This window comes from Heterodontus francisci, chromosome 13 (genome assembly GCF_036365525.1).
Source record: "Heterodontus francisci isolate sHetFra1 chromosome 13, sHetFra1.hap1, whole genome shotgun sequence".
Classification (NCBI taxonomy): domain Eukaryota; kingdom Metazoa; phylum Chordata; class Chondrichthyes; order Heterodontiformes; family Heterodontidae; genus Heterodontus; species Heterodontus francisci.
In genome coordinates this window covers 40,057,280-40,075,687 of record NC_090383.1, presented here as the reverse complement: position 1 = coordinate 40,075,687, position 18,408 = coordinate 40,057,280, and the positions used below count along the sequence as shown (strand labels likewise).

Below are 18,408 nucleotides of genomic sequence, written 5' to 3'. Positions count from 1 at the left end.
ACGCGAGGAGGTGTGGTGATGGGAGGAGGAGTGATGCGAGGACGAGTTGTGATGGGAGGAGGAGTGATGCGAGGAGGTGTGGTGATGGGAGGAGGAGTGATACGAGGAGGTGTGGTGATGGGAGGAGGAGTGATGGGAGGAGGAGTGGTGATGGGAGGAGGAGTGCTACGAGGATGTGTGGTGACGGGAGGAGGTGTGGTGACGGGAGGAGGTGTGGTGATGGGAGGAGGAGCGATGCGAGGAGGTGTGGTGATGGGAGGAGGAGTGATGTGAGGAGATGTGGTGATGGGAGGAGGAGTGGTGACGGGAGGAGGAGTGGTGCGAGGAGGTGTGGTGAAGGGAGGAGGAGTGGTACGAGGAGGTGTAGTGACGGGAGGAGGTGTGGTGATGGGAGGAGGTGTGGTGACGGGAGGAGGAGTGGTGCGAGGACGTGTGGTGACGGGAGGCGGAGTGGTGCGAGGGGGTGAGTTGACGGGAGGGGGAGTGGTGCGAGGAGGTGTAGTGACGGGAGGAGGAGTGGTGCGAGGATGTTTTTTGACGGGAGGAGGTGTGATGACGGGTGGAGGAGTGGTGACGGGAGGAGGAGTGGTGACGGGAGGCGGAGTGGTGCGAGGAGGTGTAGTGACGGGAGGAGGAGTGATGCGAGGAGGTGTGGTGACGGGAGGAGGTGTGGTGACGGGACGAGGAGTGGTGCGAGGAGGTGTGTTGACGGGAGGGGGAGTGGTGCGAGGAGGTGTAGTGACGGGAGGAGGAGTGGTGCGAGGATGTTTTTTGACGGGAGGAGGTGTGGTGACGGGTGGAGGAGTGGTGACGGGAGGAGGAGTGGTGACGGGAGGCGGAGTGGTGCGAGGAGGTGTAGTGACGGGAGGAGGAGTGATGCGAGGAGGTGTAGTGACGGGGGGAGGAGTGGTGCGAGGAGGTTTTTTGACGGGAGGAAGAGTGGTGACGGGAGGAGGTGTGGTGACGGGAGGAGGTTCGGTGACGGGAGGAGGTGTGGTGACGGGAGGAGGAGTGATGCGATGAGGTGTTTTGATGGGAGGAGGTGTGGTGACGGGAGGAGGAGTGATGCGAGGAGGTGTGGTGACGGGAGGAGGAGTAATGCGAGGAGGTGTGGTTACGGGAGGATGAGTGATGCGAGGAGGTGTTTTGACGGGAGGAGGTGTGGTGACGGGAGGAGGTGTGGTGACAGGAGGAGGAGTGATGCGAGGAGGTGTGGTGACGTGAGGAGGTGTGGTGACGGGAGGAGGTATGTTGATGGGAGGAGGTGTGGTGACGGGAGGAGGAGTGATGCGAGGAGGTGTTTTGATGGGAGGAGGTGTGGTGACGGGAGGAGGAGTGGTGACGGGAGGAGGAGTGATGCGAGGAGGTGTTTTGACGGGAGGAGGTGTGGTGACGGGAGGAGGAGTGATGCGAGGAGGTGTTTTGACGGGAGGAGGCGTGATGATGGGACGAGGAGTGATACGAGGAGGTGTGCTGAAGGGAGGAGGAGTGATGCGAGGAGGTGTGGTGAGGTGAGGAGGTGTGGTGACGGGAGGAGGAGCGGTGACGTGAGGAGGTGCGGTGACGTGAGGTGGTGCGGTGATGGGAGGATGAGTGATGCGAGGAGGTGTTTTGATGGGAGGAGGTGCGGTGACGGGAGAAGGTGCGGTGACATGGGGTGGTGCCGTGACATGAGGAGGTGTGGTGACGGGAGGAGGAGTGATGCGAGGAGGTGTGGTGAGGGGAGGAGGAGTGATGTGAGGAGGTGTGGTGACGGGAGGAGGAGCGGTGATGTGAGGAGGTGCGGTGACGGGAGGAGGTGTGATGCGAGGATGTGTGGTGATGGGAGGAGGAGCGATGCGAGGAGGTGTGGTGATGGGAGGAGGAGTGATGCGAGGAGGTGTGGTGATGGGAGGAGGAGTGATGCGAGGAGGTGTGGTGATAGGAGGAGGAGTGATGGGAGGAGGAGTGGTGACGGGAGGAGGAGTGGTGCGAGGAGGTGTGGTGACGGGAGGAGGTGTGGTGACGCGAGGAGGTGTGGTAACGGGAGGAGGAGCGATGCAAGGAGGTGTGGTGATGGGAGGAGGAGTGATGCGAGGAGGTGTGGTGATGGGAGGAGGAGTGGTGCGAGGAGGTGTAGTGACGGGAGGAGGTGTGGTGATGGGAGGAGGAATGATGCGAGGAGGTGTGGTGATGGGAGGAGGTGTGGTGATGGAAGGAGGAGTGGTACGAGGAGGTGTAGTGACGGGAGGAGGTGTGGTGATGGGAGGAGGAATGGTGCGAGGAGGTGTGGTGATGGGAGGAGGTGTGGTGACGGGAGGTGGTGCGGTGACGGGAGGAGGAGTGATGCGAGGAGGTGTTTTGACGGGAGGAGGTGTGACGGGAGGAGGAGCGATGCGAGGAGGTGTTTTGACGGGAGGAGGTGTGCTGACGGGAGGAGGAGTGATGCGAGGAGGGGTTTTGACGGGAGGAGGTGTGGTGACGGGAGGAGGAGTGATGTGAGGAGGTGTTTTGACGGTGGAGGTGTGGTGACGGGAGGAGGAGTGATGCGAGGAGGTGTGGTGATGTGAGGAGGTGTGGTGACATGAGGAGGTTTGGTGACGGGAGGAGGTGTGTTGATGGGAGGAGTAGAGACGCAAGGAGGTGTGGTGACGGGAGGAGGTGTGGTGACGGGAGGAGGAGTGATGCGAGGAGGTGTTTTGACGGGAGGAGGTGTGGTGACAGGAGGAGGAGTGATGCGAGGAGGTGTGTTGATGGGAGGAGGTGTGGTGACGGGAGGAGGAGTGATGCGAGGAGGTGTTTTGACGGGAGGAGGTGTGGTTACGGGAGGAGGAGTGATGCGAGGAGGTGTGGTAAGGGGAGGAGGAGTGATGCGAGGAGGTGTGGTGACGGGAGGATGAGTGTTGCGAGGAGGTGTTTTGATGGGAGGAGGCGTGGTGACGGGTGGAGGAGTGATGCGAGGAGGTGTGGTAACGGGAGGAGGTGTGGTGATCGGAGGAGGTGCGGTGACAGGAGGAGGTGCGGTGACGGGAGGAGGAGTGGTGACTGGAGGAGGTGTGGTGATGGGAGGAGGAGCGATGCGAGGAGGTGTTTTGACGGGAGGAGGTGTGGTGACAGGAGGAGGAGTGATGCGAGGAGGTGTGGTGACGGGAGGAGGAGTAATGCGAAGAGGTGTGGTGACGGGAGGATGAGTGATGCGAGGAGTTGTTTTGACGGGAGGAGGTGTGGTGACGGGAGGAGGAGTGATGCGAGGAGGTGTTTTGACGGGAGGAGGTGTGGTGACAGGAGGAGGAGTGATGCGAGGAGGTGTGGTGACGTGAGGAGGTGTGGTGACGGGAGGAGGTGTGTTGACGGGAGGAGGTGTGGTGACGGGAGGAGGAGCGATGCGAGGAGGTGTGGTGATGGGAGGAGGAGTGATGCGAGGAGGTGTGGTGACGTGAGGAGGTGTGGTGACGGGAGGAGGTGTGTTGATGGGAGGAGGTGTGGTGACGCGAGGATGTGCGGTGACGGGAGGAGGTGTGTTGACGGGAGGAGGTGTGGTGACGGGAGGAGGAGCGATGCGAGGAGGTGTGGTGATGGGAGGAGGAGTGATGCGAGGAGGTGTGGTGACGTGAGGAGGTGTGGTGACGGGAGGAGGTGTGTTGATGGGAGGAGGTGTGGTGATGGGAGGAGGAGCGATGCGAGGAGGTGTTTTGACGGGAGGAGGTGTGGTGACAGGAGGAGGAGTGATGCGAGGAGGTGTTTTGATGGGAGGAGGTGTGGTGACGGGAGGAGGAGTGATGCGAGGAGGTGTTTTGACGGGAGGAGGCGTGGTGATGGGAAGAGGAGTGATGCGAGGAGGTTTGGTGATGGGACGAGGAGTGATGCGAGGAGGTGTGGTGACGGGACGAGGAGTGATGCGAGGAGGTTTGGTGATGGGACAAGGAGTGATGCGAGGAGGTGTGGTGAGGGGAGGAGGAGTGTTTTGAGGAGGTGTGGTGACGGGACGTGGTGTGTTGATGGGAGGAAGTGTGGTGACGGGAGGAGGAGTGATGCGAGGAGGTGTTTTGACGGGAGGAGGTGTGGTGACTTGAGGAGGAGTGATGCGAGGAGGTGTGGTGAGGGGAGGAGGAGTGATGCGCGGAGGTGTGGTGACGGGAGGAGGAGTGATGCGAGGAGGTGTTTTGACGGGAGGAGGTGTGGTGACGGGAGGAGGAGTGATGCGAGGAGGTGTGGTGACGGGAGGAGGTGTGTTGATGGGAGGAGGTGTGGTGACGGGGGAGGAGTGATGCGAGGAGGTGTTTTGACGGCAGGAGGTGTGGTGACGGGAGGAGGAGTGATGCGAGGAGGTGTGGTGAGGGGAGGAGGAGTGATGCGAGGAGGTGTGGTGACGGGAGGATGAGTGATGCGAGGAGGTGTTTTGATGGGAGGAGGTGTGTTGACGGGAGGAGGAGTGATGCGAGGAGGTGTGGTGACGGGAGGAGGTGTGGTGATGGGAGGAGGTGCGGTGACAGGAGGAGGTGCGGTGACGGGAGGAGGAGTGGTGACTGGAGGAGGTGTGGTGATGGGAGGAGGAGTGATGCGAGGAGGTGTGGTGATAGGAGGAGGAGTGATGGTTGGAGGAGTGGTGACGGGAGGAGGAGTGGTGCGAGGAGGTGTGGTGACGGGAGGAGGTGTGGTGACGTGAGGAGGTGTGGTAACGGGAGGAGGAGCGATGCGAGGAGGTGTGGTGATGGGAGGAGGAGTGATGCGAGGAGGTGTGGTGATGGGAGGAGGAGTGGTGACGGGAGGAGGAGTGGTGCGAGGAGGTGTGGTGACAGGAGGAGGAGTGGTGCGAGGAGGTGTAGTGACGGGAGGAGGTGTGGTGATGGGAGGAGGAATGATGCGAGGAGGTGTGGTGATGGGAGGAGGTGTGGTGATGGAAGGAGGAGTGGTACGAGGAGGTGTCGTGACGGGAGGAGGTGTGGTGATGGGAGGAGGAATGATGCGAGGAGGTGTGGTGATGGGAGGAGGTGTGGTGACGGGAGGAGGTGCGGTGACGGGAGGAGGAGTGATGCGAGGAGGTGTTTTGACGGGAGGAGGTGTGACGGGAGGAGGCGCGATGCGAGGAGGTGTTTTGACGGGAGGAGGTGTGCTGACAGGAGGAGGAGTGATGCGAGGAGGGTTTTTGACGGGAGGAGGTGTGGTGACGGGAGGAGGAGTGATGCGAGGAGGTGTTTTGACGGGAGGAGGTGTGGTGACGGGAGGAGGAGTGATGCGAGGAGGTGTGGTGATGTGAGGAGGTGTGGTGACATGAGGAGGTTTGGTGACGGGAGGAGGTGTGTTGATGGGAGGAGTAGAGACGCAAGGAGGTGTGGTGATGGGAGGAGGTGTGGTGACGGGAGGAGGAGTGATGCGAGGAGGTGTTTTGACGGGAGGAGGTGTGGTGACAGGAGGAGGAGTGATGCGAGGAGGTGTGGTGACGGGACGAGGTGTGTTGATGGGAGGAAGTGTGGTGACGGGAGGAGGAGCGATGCGAGGAGGTGTTTTGACGGGAGGAGGTGTGGTGACTTGAGGAGGAGTGATGCGAGGAGGTGTGGTGAGGGGAGGAGGAGTGATGCGAGGAGGTGTGGTGACGGGAGGATGAGTGATGCGAGGAGGTGTTTTGATGGGAGGAGGTGTGGTGACGGGAGGAGGAGTGATGCGAGGAGGTGTGGTGACGGGAGGAGGTGTGGTGATGGGAGGAGGTGCGGTGACAGGAGGAGGTGCGGTGACGGGAGGAGGAGTGGTGACTGGAGGAGGTGTGGTGATGGGAGGAGGAGTGATGCGAGGAGGTGTTTTGACGGGAGGAGGTGTGGAGACAGGAGGAGGAGTGATGCGAGGAGGTGTGGTGACGGGAGGAGGAGTAATGCGAGGAGGTGTGGTGACGGGAGGATGAGTGATGCGAGGAGGTGTTTTGATGGGAGGAGGTGTGGTGACAGGAGGAGGAGTGATGCGAGGAGGTGTGGTGACGTGAGGAGGTGTGCTGACGGGAGGAGGAGTGATGCGAGGAGGTGTTTTGATGGGAGGAGGTGTGGTGACAGGAGGAGGAGTGATGCGAGGAGGTGTGGTGACGTGAGGAGGTGTGCTGACGGGAGGAGGTGTGTTGATGGGAGGAGGTGTGGTGATGGGAGGAGGAGTGATGCGAGGAGGTGTTTTGATGGGAGGAGGTGTGGTGACGCAAGGAGATGTGGTGACGCGAGGAGTTGTGGTGATGGGAGGAGGAGTGATGCGAGGACGAGTTGTGATGGGAGGAGGAGTGATGCGAGGAGGTGTGGTGATGGGAGGAGGAGTGATACGAGGAGGTGTGGTGATGGGAGGAGGAGTGATGGGAGGAGGAGTGGTGATGGGAGGAGGAGTGCTGCGAGGATGTGTGGTGACGGGAGGAGGTGTGGTGACGGGAGGAGGTGTGGTGATGGGAGGAGGAGCGATGCGAGGAGGTGTGGTGATGGGAGGAGGAGTGATGTGAGGAGATGTGGTGATGGGAGGAGGAGTGGTGACGGGAGGAGGAGTGGTGCGAGGAGGTGTGGTGAAGGGAGGAGGAGTGGTGCGAGGTGGTGTGGTGAAGGGAGGAGGTGTGGTGATGTAAGGAGGAGTGGTACGAGGAGGTGTAGTGACGGGAGGAGGTGTGGTGATGGGAGGAGGTGTGGTGACGGGAGGAGGAGTGGTGCGAGGACGTGTGGTGACGGGAGGAGGTGTGGTGACGGGAGGCGGAGTGGTGCGAGGGGGTGAGTTGACGGGAGGGGGAGTGGTGCGAGGAGGTGTAGTGACGGGAGGAGGATTGGTGCGAGGATGTTTTTTGACGGGAGGAGGTGTGGTGACGGGTGGAGGAGTGGTGACGGGAGGAGGAGTGGTGACGGGAGGCGGAGTGGTGCGAGGAGGTGTAGTGACGGGAGGAGGAGTGATGCGAGGAGGTGTGGTGACGGGAGGAGGTGTGGTGACGGGACGAGGAGTGGTGCGAGGAGGTGTGTTGACGGGAGGGGGAGTGGTGCGAGGAGGTGTAGTGACGGGAGGAGGAGTGGTGCGAGGATGTTTTTTGACGGGAGGAGGTGTGGTGACGGGTGGAGGAGTGGTGACGGGAGGAGGAGTGGTGACGGGAGGCGGAGTGGTGCGAGGAGGTGTAGTGACGGGAGGAGGAGTGATGCGAGGAGGTGTAGTGACGGGGGGAGGAGTGGTGCGAGGAGGTTTTTTGACGGGAGGAAGAGTGGTGACGGGAGGAGGTGCGGTGACGGGAGGAGGTTCGGTGACGGGAGGAGGTGTGGTGACGGGAGGAGGAGTGATGCGATGAGGTGTTTTGATGGGAGGAGGTGTGGTGACGGGAGGAGGAGTGATGCGAGGAGGTGTGGTGACGGGAGGAGGAGTAATGCGAGGAGGTGTGGTTACGGGAGGATGAGTGATGCGAGGAGGTGTTTTGACGGGAGGAGGTGTGGTGACGGGAGGAGGTGTGGTGACAGGAGGAGGAGTGATGCGAGGAGGTGTGGTGACGTGAGGAGGTGTGGTGACGGGAGGAGGTATGTTGATGGGAGGAGGTGTGGTGACGGGAGGAGGAGTGATGCGAGGAGGTGTTTTGATGGGAGGAGGTGTGGTGACGGGAGGAGGAGTGGTGACGGGAGGAGGAGTGATGCGAGGAGGTGTTTTGACGGGAGGAGGTGTGGTGACGGGAGGAGGAGTGATGCGAGGAGGTGTTTTGACGGGAGGAGGCGTGATGATGGGACGAGGAGTGATACGAGGAGGTGTGCTGAAGGGAGGAGGAGTGATGCGAGGAGGTGTGGTGAGGTGAGGAGGTGTGGTGACGGGAGGAGGAGCGGTGACGTGAGGAGGTGCGGTGACGTGAGGTGGTGCGGTGATGGGAGGATGAGTGATGCGAGGAGGTGTTTTGATGGGAGGAGGTGCGGTGAAGGGAGAAGGTGCGGTGACATGGGGTGGTGCCGTGACATGAGGAGGTGTGGTGACGGGAGGAGGAGTGATGCGAGGAGGTGTGGTGAGGGGAGGAGGAGTGATGTGAGGAGGTGTGGTGACGGGAGGAGGAGCGGTGATGTGAGGAGGTGCGGTGACGGGAGGAGGTGTGATGCGAGGATGTGTGGTGATGGGAGGAGGAGCGATGCGAGGAGGTGTGGTGATGGGAGGAGGAGTGATGCGAGGAGGTGTGGTGATGGGAGGAGGAGTGATGCGAGGAGGTGTGGTGATAGGAGGAGGAGTGATGGGAGGAGGAGTGGTGACGGGAGGAGGAGTGGTGCGAGGAGGTGTGGTGACGGGAGGAGGTGTGGTGACGCGAGGAGGTGTGGTAACGGGAGGAGGAGCGATGCAAGGAGGTGTGGTGATGGGAGGAGGAGTGATGCGAGGAGGTGTGGTGATGGGAGGAGGAGTGGTGCGAGGAGGTGTGGTGATGGGAGGAGGAATGATGCGAGGAGGTGTGGTGATGGGAGGAGGTGTGGTGATGGAAGGAGGAGTGGTACGAGGAGGTGTAGTGACGGGAGGAGGTGTGGTGATGGGAGGAGGAATGGTGCGAGGAGGTGTGGTGATGGGAGGAGGTGTGGTGACGGGAGGAGGTGCGGTGACGGGAGGAGGAGTGATGCGAGGAGGTGTTTTGACGGGAGGAGGTGTGGTGACGGGAGGAGGAGTGATGCGAGGAGGTGTGGTGATGTGAGGAGGTGTGGTGACATGAGGAGGTTTGGTGACGGGAGGAGGTGTGTTGATGGGAGGAGTAGAGACGCAAGGAGGTGTGGTGACGGGAGGAGGTGTGGTGACGGGAGGAGGAGTGATGCGAGGAGGTGTTTTGACGGGAGGAGGTGTGGTGACAGGAGGAGGAGTGAAGCGAGGAGGTGTGGTGACGGGAGGAGGTGTGTTGATGGGAGGAGGTGTGGTGACGGGAGGAGGAGTGATGCGAGGAGGTATTTTGACGGGAGGAGGTGTGGTTACGGGAGGAGGAGTGATGCGAGGAGGTGTGGTAAGGGGAGGAGGAGTGATGCGAGGAGGTGTGGTGACGGGAGGATGAGTGATGCGAGGAGGTGTTTTGATGGGAGGAGGCGTGGTGACGGGTGGAGGAGTGATGCGAGGAGGTGTGGTAACGGGAGGAGGTGTGGTGATCGGAGGAGGTGCGGTGACAGGAGGAGGTGCGGTGACGGGAGGAGGAGTGGTGACTGGAGGAGGTGTGGTGATGGGAGGAGGAGCGATGCGAGGAGGTGTTTTGACGGGAGGAGGTGTGGTGACAGGAGGAGGAGTGATGCGAGGAGGTGTGGTGACGGGAGGAGGAGTAATGCGAAGAGGTGTGGTGACGGGAGGATGAGTGATGCGAGGAGTTGTTTTGACGGGAGGAGGTGTGGTGACGGGAGGAGGAGTGATGCGAGGAGGTGTTTTGACGGGAGGAGGTGTGGTGACAGGAGGAGGAGTGATGCGAGGAGGTGTGGTGACGTGAGGAGGTGTGGTGACGGGAGGAGGTGTGTTGATGGGAGGAGGTGTGGTGACGCGAGGATGTGCGGTGACGGGAGGAGGTGTGTTGACGGGAGGAGGTGTGGTGACGGGAGGAGGAGCGATGCGAGGAGGTGTGGTGATGGGAGGAGGAGTGATGCGAGGAGGTGTGGTGACGTGAGGAGGTGTGGTGACGGGAGGAGGTGTGTTGATGGGAGGAGGTGTGGTGATGGGAGGAGGAGCGATGCGAGGAGGTGTTTTGACGGGAGGAGGTGTGGTGACAGGAGGAGGAGTGATGCGAGGAGGTGTTTTGATGGGAGGAGGTGTGGTGACGGGAGGAGGTATGTTGATGGGAGGAGGTGTGGTGACGGGAGGAGGAGTGATGCGAGGAGGTGTTTTGATGGGAGGAGGTGTGGTGACGGGAGGAGGAGTGGTGACGGGAGGAGGAGTGATGCGAGGAGGTGTTTTGACGGGAGGAGGTGTGGTGACGGGAGGAGGAGTGATGCGAGGAGGTGTTTTGACGGGAGGAGGCGTGATGATGGGACGAGGAGTGATACGAGGAGGTGTGCTGAAGGGAGGAGGAGTGATGCGAGGAGGTGTGGTGAGGTGAGGAGGTGTGGTGACGGGAGGAGGAGCGGTGACGTGAGGAGGTGCGGTGACGTGAGGTGGTGCGGTGATGGGAGGATGAGTGATGCGAGGAGGTGTTTTGATGGGAGGAGGTGCGGTGACGGGAGAAGGTGCGGTGACATGGGGTGGTGCCGTGACATGAGGAGGTGTGGTGACGGGAGGAGGAGTGATGCGAGGAGGTGTGGTGAGGGGAGGAGGAGTGATGTGAGGAGGTGTGGTGACGGGAGGAGGAGCGGTGATGTGAGGAGGTGCGGTGACGGGAGGAGGTGTGATGCGAGGATGTGTGGTGATGGGAGGAGGAGCGATGCGAGGAGGTGTGGTGATGGGAGGAGGAGTGATGCGAGGAGGTGTGGTGATGGGAGGAGGAGTGATGCGAGGAGGTGTGGTGATAGGAGGAGGAGTGATGGGAGGAGGAGTGGTGACGGGAGGAGGAGTGGTGCGAGGAGGTGTGGTGACGGGAGGAGGTGTGGTGACGCGAGGAGGTGTGGTAACGGGAGGAGGAGCGATGCAAGGAGGTGTGGTGATGGGAGGAGGAGTGATGCGAGGAGGTGTGGTGATGGGAGGAGGAGTGGTGCGAGGAGGTGTGGTGATGGGAGGAGGAATGATGCGAGGAGGTGTGGTGATGGGAGGAGGTGTGGTGATGGAAGGAGGAGTGGTACGAGGAGGTGTAGTGACGGGAGGAGGTGTGGTGATGGGAGGAGGAATGGTGCGAGGAGGTGTGGTGATGGGAGGAGGTGTGGTGACGGGAGGAGGTGCGGTGACGGGAGGAGGAGTGATGCGAGGAGGTGTTTTGACGGGAGGAGGTGTGACGGGAGGAGGAGCGATGCGAGGAGGTGTTTTGACGGGAGGAGGTGTGCTGACGGGAGGAGGAGTGATGCGAGGAGGGGTTTTGACGGGAGGAGGTGTGGTGACGGGAGGAGGAGTGATGTGAGGAGGTGTTTTGACGGGAGGAGGTGTGGTGACGGGAGGAGGAGTGATGCGAGGAGGTGTGGTGATGTGAGGAGGTGTGGTGACATGAGGAGGTTTGGTGACGGGAGGAGGTGTGTTGATGGGAGGAGTAGAGACGCAAGGAGGTGTGGTGACGGGAGGAGGTGTGGTGACGGGAGGAGGAGTGATGCGAGGAGGTGTTTTGACGGGAGGAGGTGTGGTGACAGGAGGAGGAGTGATGCGAGGAGGTGTGGTGACGGGAGGAGGTGTGTTGATGGGAGGAGGTGTGGTGACGGGAGGAGGAGTGATGCGAGGAGGTGTTTTGACGGGAGGAGGTGTGGTTACGGGAGGAGGAGTGATGCGAGGAGGTGTGGTAAGGGGAGGAGGAGTGATGCGAGGAGGTGTGGTGACGGGAGGATGAGTGATGCGAGGAGGTGTTTTGATGGGAGGAGGCGTGGTGACGGGTGGAGGAGTGATGCGAGGAGGTGTGGTAACGGGAGGAGGTGTGGTGATCGGAGGAGGTGCGGTGACAGGAGGAGGTGCGGTGACGGGAGGAGGAGTGGTGACTGGAGGAGGTGTGGTGATGGGAGGAGGAGCGATGCGAGGAGGTGTTTTGACGGGAGGAGGTGTGGTGACAGGAGGAGGAGTGATGCGAGGAGGTGTGGTGACGGGAGGAGGAGTAATGCGAAGAGGTGTGGTGACGGGAGGATGAGTGATGCGAGGAGTTGTTTTGACGGGAGGAGGTGTGGTGACGGGAGGAGGAGTGATGCGGGGAGGTGTTTTGACGGGAGGAGGTGTGGTGACAGGAGGAGGAGTGATGCGAGGAGGTGTGGTGACGTGAGGAGGTGTGGTGACGGGAGGAGGTGTGGTGACGGGAGGAGGTGTGTTGATGGGAGGAGGTGTGGTGACGCGAGGATGTGCGGTGACGGGAGGAGGTGTGTTGACGGGAGGAGGTGTGGTGACGGGAGGAGGAGCGATGCGAGGAGGTGTGGTGATGGGAGGAGGAGTGATGCGAGGAGGTGTGGTGACGTGAGGAGGTGTGGTGACGGGAGGAGGTGTGTTGATGGGAGGAGGTGTGGTGATGGGAGGAGGAGCGATGCGAGGAGGTGTTTTGACGGGAGGAGGTGTGGTGACAGGAGGAGGAGTGATGCGAGGAGGTGTTTTGATGGGAGGAGGTGTGGTGACGGGAGGAGGAGTGATGCGAGGAGGTGTTTTGACGGGAGGAGGCGTGGTGATGGGAAGAGGAGTGATTTGAGGAGGTTTGGTGATGGGACGAGGAGTGATGCGAGGAGGTGTGGTGACGGGACGAGGAGTGATGCGAGGAGGTTTGGTGATGGGACGAGGAGTGATGCGAGGAGGTGTGGTGAGGGGAGGAGGAGTGTTTTGAGGAGGTGTGGTGACGGGACGTGGTGTGTTGATGGGAGGAAGTGTGGTGACGGGAGGAGGAGTGATGCGAGGAGGTGTTTTGACGGGAGGAGGTGTGGTGACTTGAGGAGGAGTGATGCGAGGAGGTGTGGTGAGGGGAGGAGGAGTGATGCTCGGAGGTGTGGTGACGGGAGGATGAGTGATGCGAGGAGGTGTTTTGATGGGAGGAGGTGTGGTGACGGGAGGAGGAGTGATGCGAGGAGGTGTGGTGACGGGAGGAGGTGTGGTGATGGGAGGAGGTGCGGTGACAGGAGGAGGTGCGGTGACGGGAGGAGGAGTGGTGAGGGGAGGAGGAGTGATGCGAGGAGGTGTGGTGACGGGAGGAGGAGTGATGCGAGGAGGTGTGGTGACGGGAGGATGAGTGATGCGAGGAGGTGTTTTGATGGGAGGAGGTGTGGTGACGGGAGGAGGAGTGATGCGAGGAGGTGTGGTGACGGGAGGAGGTGTGGTGATGGGAGGAGGTGCGGTGACAGGAGGAGGTGCGGTGACGGGAGGAGGAGTGGTGACTGGAGGAGGTGTGGTGATGGGAGGAGGAGTGATGCGAGGAGGTGTTTTGACGGGAGGAGGTGTGGAGACAGGAGGAGGAGTGATGCGAGGAGGTGTGGTGACGGGAGGAGGAGTAATGCGAGGAGGTGTGGTGACGGGAGGATGAGTGATGCGAGGAGGTGTTTTGACGGGAGGAGGTGTGGTGACGGGAGGAGGAGTGATGCGAGGAGGTGTGGTGACGTGAGGAGGTGTGCTGACGGGAGGAGGTGTGTTGATGGGAGGAGGTGTGGTGATGGGAGGAGGAGTGATGCGAGGAGGTGTTTTGATGGGAGGAGGTGTGGTGACGCAAGGAGATGTGGTGACGCGAGGAGGTGTGGTGATGGGAGGAGGAGTGATGCGAGGAGGAGTTGTGATGGGAGGAGGAGTGATGCGAGGAGGTGTGGTGATGGGAGGAGGAGTGATACGAGGAGGTGTGGTGATGGGAGGAGGAGTGATGGGAGGAGGAGTGGTGATGGGAGGAGGAGTGCTGCGAGGAGGTGTGGTGACGGGACGAGGAGTGATGCGAGGAGGTTTGGTGATGGGACGAGGAGTGATGCGAGGAGGTGTGGTGACGGGACGAGGAGTGATGCGAGGAGGTTTGGTGATGGGACGAGGAGTGATGCGAGGAGGTGTGGTGACGGGACGAGGAGTGATGCGAGGAGGTTTGGTGATGGGACGAGGAGTGATGCGAGGAGGTGTGGTGAGGGGAGGAGGAGTGTTTTGAGGAGGTGTGGTGACGGGACGTGGTGTGTTGATGGGAGGAAGTGTGGTGACGGGAGGAGGAGTGATGCGAGGAGGTGTTTTGACGGGAGGAGGTGTGGTGACTTGAGGAGGAGTGATGCGAGGAGGTGTGGTGAGGGGAGGAGGAGTGATGCTCGGAGGTGTGGTGACGGGAGGATGAGTGATGCGAGGAGGTGTTTTGATGGGAGGAGGTGTGGTGACGGGAGGAGGAGTGATGCGAGGAGGTGTGGTGACGGGAGGAGGTGTGGTGATGGGAGGAGGTGCGGTGACAGGAGGAGGTGCGGTGACGGGAGGAGGAGTGGTGAGGGGAGGAGGAGTGATGCGAGGAGGTGTGGTGACGGGAGGAGGAGTGATGCGAGGAGGTGTGGTGACGGGAGGATGAGTGATGCGAGGAGGTGTTTTGATGGGAGGAGGTGTGGTGACGGGAGGAGGAGTGATGCGAGGAGGTGTGGTGACGGGAGGAGGTGTGGTGATGGGAGGAGGTGCGGTGACAGGAGGAGGTGCGGTGACGGGAGGAGGAGTGGTGACTGGAGGAGGTGTGGTGATGGGAGGAGGAGTGATGCGAGGAGGTGTTTTGACGGGAGGAGGTGTGGAGACAGGAGGAGGAGTGATGCGAGGAGGTGTGGTGACGGGAGGAGGAGTAATGCGAGGAGGTGTGGTGACGGGAGGATGAGTGATGCGAGGAGGTGTTTTGACGGGAGGAGGTGTGGTGACGGGAGGAGGAGTGATGCGAGGAGGTGTTTTGATGGGAGGAGGTGTGGTGACAGGAGGAGGAGTGATGCGAGGAGGTGTGGTGACGTGAGGAGGTGTGCTGACGGGAGGAGGTGTGTTGATGGGAGGAGGTGTGGTGATGGGAGGAGGAGTGATGCGAGGAGGTGTTTTGATGGGAGGAGGTGTGGTGACGCAAGGAGATGTGGTGACGCGAGGAGGTGTGGTGATGGGAGGAGGAGTGATGCGAGGAGGAGTTGTGATGGGAGGAGGAGTGATGCGAGGAGGTGTGGTGATGGGAGGAGGAGTGATACGAGGAGGTGTGGTGATGGGAGGAGGAGTGATGGGAGGAGGAGTGGTGATGGGAGGAGGAGTGCTGCGAGGAGGTGTGGTGACGGGAGGAGGTGTGGTGACGGGAGGAGGTGTGGTGATGGGAGGAGGAGCGATGCGAGGAGGTGTGGTGATGGGAGGAGGAGTGATGTGAGGAGATGTGGTGATGGGAGGAGGAGTGGTGACGGGAGGAGGAGTGGTGCGAGGAGGTGTGGTGAAGGGAGGAGGAGTGGTGCGAGGTGGTGTGGTGAAGGGAGGAGGTGTGGTGATGTAAGGAGGAGTGGTACGAGGAGGTGTAGTGACGGGAGGAGGTGTGGTGATGGGAGGAGGTGTGGTGACGGGAGGAGGAGTGGTGCGAGGACGTGTGGTGACGGGAGGAGGTGTGGTGACGGGACGAGGAGTGGTGCGAGGGGGTGAGTTGACGGGAGGGGGAGTGGTGCGAGGAGGTGTAGTGACGGGAGGAGGAGTGGTGCAAGGTTTTTTTTTGACGGGAGGAGGTGTGGTGACATGAGGAGGTTTGGTGACGGGAGGAGGTGTGTTGATGGGAGGAGTAGAGACGCAAGGAGGTGTGGTGACGGGAGGAGGTGTGGTGACGGGAGGAGGAGTGATGCGAGGAGGTGTTTTGACGGGAGGAGGTGCGGTGACAGGAGGAGGAGTGATGCGAGGAGGTGTGGTGACGGGAGGAGGTGTGTTGATGGGAGGAGGTGTGGTGACGGGAGGAGGAGTGATGCGAGGAGGTGTTTTGACGGGAGGAGGTGTGGTTACGGGAGGAGGAGTGATGCGAGGAGGTGTGGTAAGGGGAGGAGGAGTGATGCGAGGAGGTGTGGTGACGGGAGGATGAGTGATGCGAGGAGGTGTTTTGATGGGAGGAGGCGTGGTGACGGGTGGAGGAGTGATGCGAGGAGGTGTGGTAACGGGAGGAGGTGTGGTGATCGGAGGAGGTGCGGTGACAGGAGGAGGTGCGGTGACGGGAGGAGGAGTGGTGATGGGAGGAGGAGTGCTGCGAGGAGGTGTGGTGACGGGACGAGGAGTGATGCGAGGAGGTTTGGTGATGGGACGAGGAGTGATGCGAGGAGGTGTGGTGACGGGACGAGGAGTGATGCGAGGAGGTTTGGTGATGGGACGAGGAGTGATGCGAGGAGGTGTGGTGACGGGACGAGGAGTGATGCGAGGAGGTTTGGTGATGGGACGAGGAGTGATGCGAGGAGGTGTGGTGAGGGGAGGAGGAGTGTTTTGAGGAGGTGTGGTGACGGGACGTGGTGTGTTGATGGGAGGAAGTGTGGTGACGGGAGGAGGAGTGATGCGAGGAGGTGTTTTGACGGGAGGAGGTGTGGTGACTTGAGGAGGAGTGATGCGAGGAGGTGTGGTGAGGGGAGGAGGAGTGATGCTCGGAGGTGTGGTGACGGGAGGATGAGTGATGCGAGGAGGTGTTTTGATGGGAGGAGGTGTGGTGACGGGAGGAGGAGTGATGCGAGGAGGTGTGGTGACGGGAGGAGGTGTGGTGATGGGAGGAGGTGCGGTGACAGGAGGAGGTGCGGTGACGGGAGGAGGAGTGGTGAGGGGAGGAGGAGTGATGCGAGGAGGTGTGGTGACGGGAGGAGGAGTGATGCGAGGAGGTGTGGTGACGGGAGGATGAGTGATGCGAGGAGGTGTTTTGATGGGAGGAGGTGTGGTGACGGGAGGAGGAGTGATGCGAGGAGGTGTGGTGACGGGAGGAGGTGTGGTGATGGGAGGAGGTGCGGTGACAGGAGGAGGTGCGGTGACGGGAGGAGGAGTGGTGACTGGAGGAGGTGTGGTGATGGGAGGAGGAGTGATGCGAGGAGGTGTTTTGACGGGAGGAGGTGTGGAGACAGGAGGAGGAGTGATGCGAGGAGGTGTGGTGACGGGAGGAGGAGTAATGCGAGGAGGTGTGGTGACGGGAGGATGAGTGATGCGAGGAGGTGTTTTGACGGGAGGAGGTGTGGTGACGGGAGGAGGAGTGATGCGAGGAGGTGTTTTGATGGGAGGAGGTGTGGTGACAGGAGGAGGAGTGATGCGAGGAGGTGTGGTGACGTGAGGAGGTGTGCTGACGGGAGGAGGTGTGTTGATGGGAGGAGGTGTGGTGATGGGAGGAGGAGTGATGCGAGGAGGTGTTTTGATGGGAGGAGGTGTGGTGACGCAAGGAGATGTGGTGACGCGAGGAGGTGTGGTGATGGGAGGAGGAGTGATGCGAGGAGGAGTTGTGATGGGAGGAGGAGTGATGCGAGGAGGTGTGGTGATGGGAGGAGGAGTGATACGAGGAGGTGTGGTGATGGGAGGAGGAGTGATGGGAGGAGGAGTGGTGATGGGAGGAGGAGTGCTGCGAGGAGGTGTGGTGACGGGAGGAGGTGTGGTGACGGGAGGAGGTGTGGTGATGGGAGGAGGAGCGATGCGAGGAGGTGTGGTGATGGGAGGAGGAGTGATGTGAGGAGATGTGGTGATGGGAGGAGGAGTGGTGACGGGAGGAGGAGTGGTGCGAGGAGGTGTGGTGAAGGGAGGAGGAGTGGTGCGAGGTGGTGTGGTGAAGGGAGGAGGTGTGGTGATGTAAGGAGGAGTGGTACGAGGAGGTGTAGTGACGGGAGGAGGTGTGGTGATGGGAGGAGGTGTGGTGACGGGAGGAGGAGTGGTGCGAGGACGTGTGGTGACGGGAGGAGGTGTGGTGACGGGACGAGGAGTGGTGCGAGGGGGTGAGTTGACGGGAGGGGGAGTGGTGCGAGGAGGTGTAGTGACGGGAGGAGGAGTGGTGCAAGGTTTTTTTTTGACGGGAGGAGGTGTGGTGACATGAGGAGGTTTGGTGACGGGAGGAGGTGTGTTGATGGGAGGAGTAGAGACGCAAGGAGGTGTGGTGACGGGAGGAGGTGTGGTGACGGGAGGAGGAGTGATGCGAGGAGGTGTTTTGACGGGAGGAGGTGCGGTGACAGGAGGAGGAGTGATGCGAGGAGGTGTGGTGACGGGAGGAGGTGTGTTGATGGGAGGAGGTGTGGTGACGGGAGGAGGAGTGATGCGAGGAGGTGTTTTGACGGGAGGAGGTGTGGTTACGGGAGGAGGAGTGATGCGAGGAGGTGTGGTAAGGGGAGGAGGAGTGATGCGAGGAGGTGTGGTGACGGGAGGATGAGTGATGCGAGGAGGTGTTTTGATGGGAGGAGGCGTGGTGACGGGTGGAGGAGTGATGCGAGGAGGTGTGGTAACGGGAGGAGGTGTGGTGATCGGAGGAGGTGCGGTGACAGGAGGAGGTGCGGTGACGGGAGGAGGAGTGGTGACTGGAGGAGGTGTGGTGATGGGAGGAGGAGCGATGCGAGGAGGTGTTTTGACGGGAGGAGGTGTGGTGACAGGAGGAGGAGTGATGCGAGGAGGTGTGGTGACGGGAGGAGGAGTAATGCGAAGAGGTGTGGTGACGGGAGGATGAGTGATGCGAGGAGGTGTTTTGACGGGAGGAGGTGTGGTGACGGGAGGAGGAGTGATGCGAGGAGGTGTTTTGACGGGAGGAGGTGTGGTGACAGGAGGAGGAGTGATGCGAGGAGGTGTGGTGACGGGAGGAGGTGTGGTGACGGGAGGAGGTGTGTTGATGGGAGGAGGTGTGGTGACGCGAGGATGTGCGGTGACGGGAGGAGGTGTGTTGACGGGAGGAGGTGTGGTGACGGGAGGAGGAGCGATGCGAGGAGGTGTGGTGATGGGAGGAGGAGTGATGCGAGGAGGTGTGGTGACGTGAGGAGGTGTGGTGAC

General features: G+C 61.3%; 1 protein-coding gene across 1 annotated transcript in view; it reads left to right on the top strand.

Moving 5' to 3' along the window:
• Window positions 1-285: 285 nt before the first annotated feature.
• Window positions 286-18,408, top strand: part of LOC137376700 (loricrin-like) — a 29,031-nt gene continuing 10,908 nt past the window's right edge. Inside the window, exon 1 of the mRNA XM_068045675.1 lies at window positions 286-991. Within this exon, the coding sequence (XP_067901776.1) occupies window positions 286-991 (706 nt within the window). The remainder of the gene's footprint in view (window positions 992-18,408) is intronic.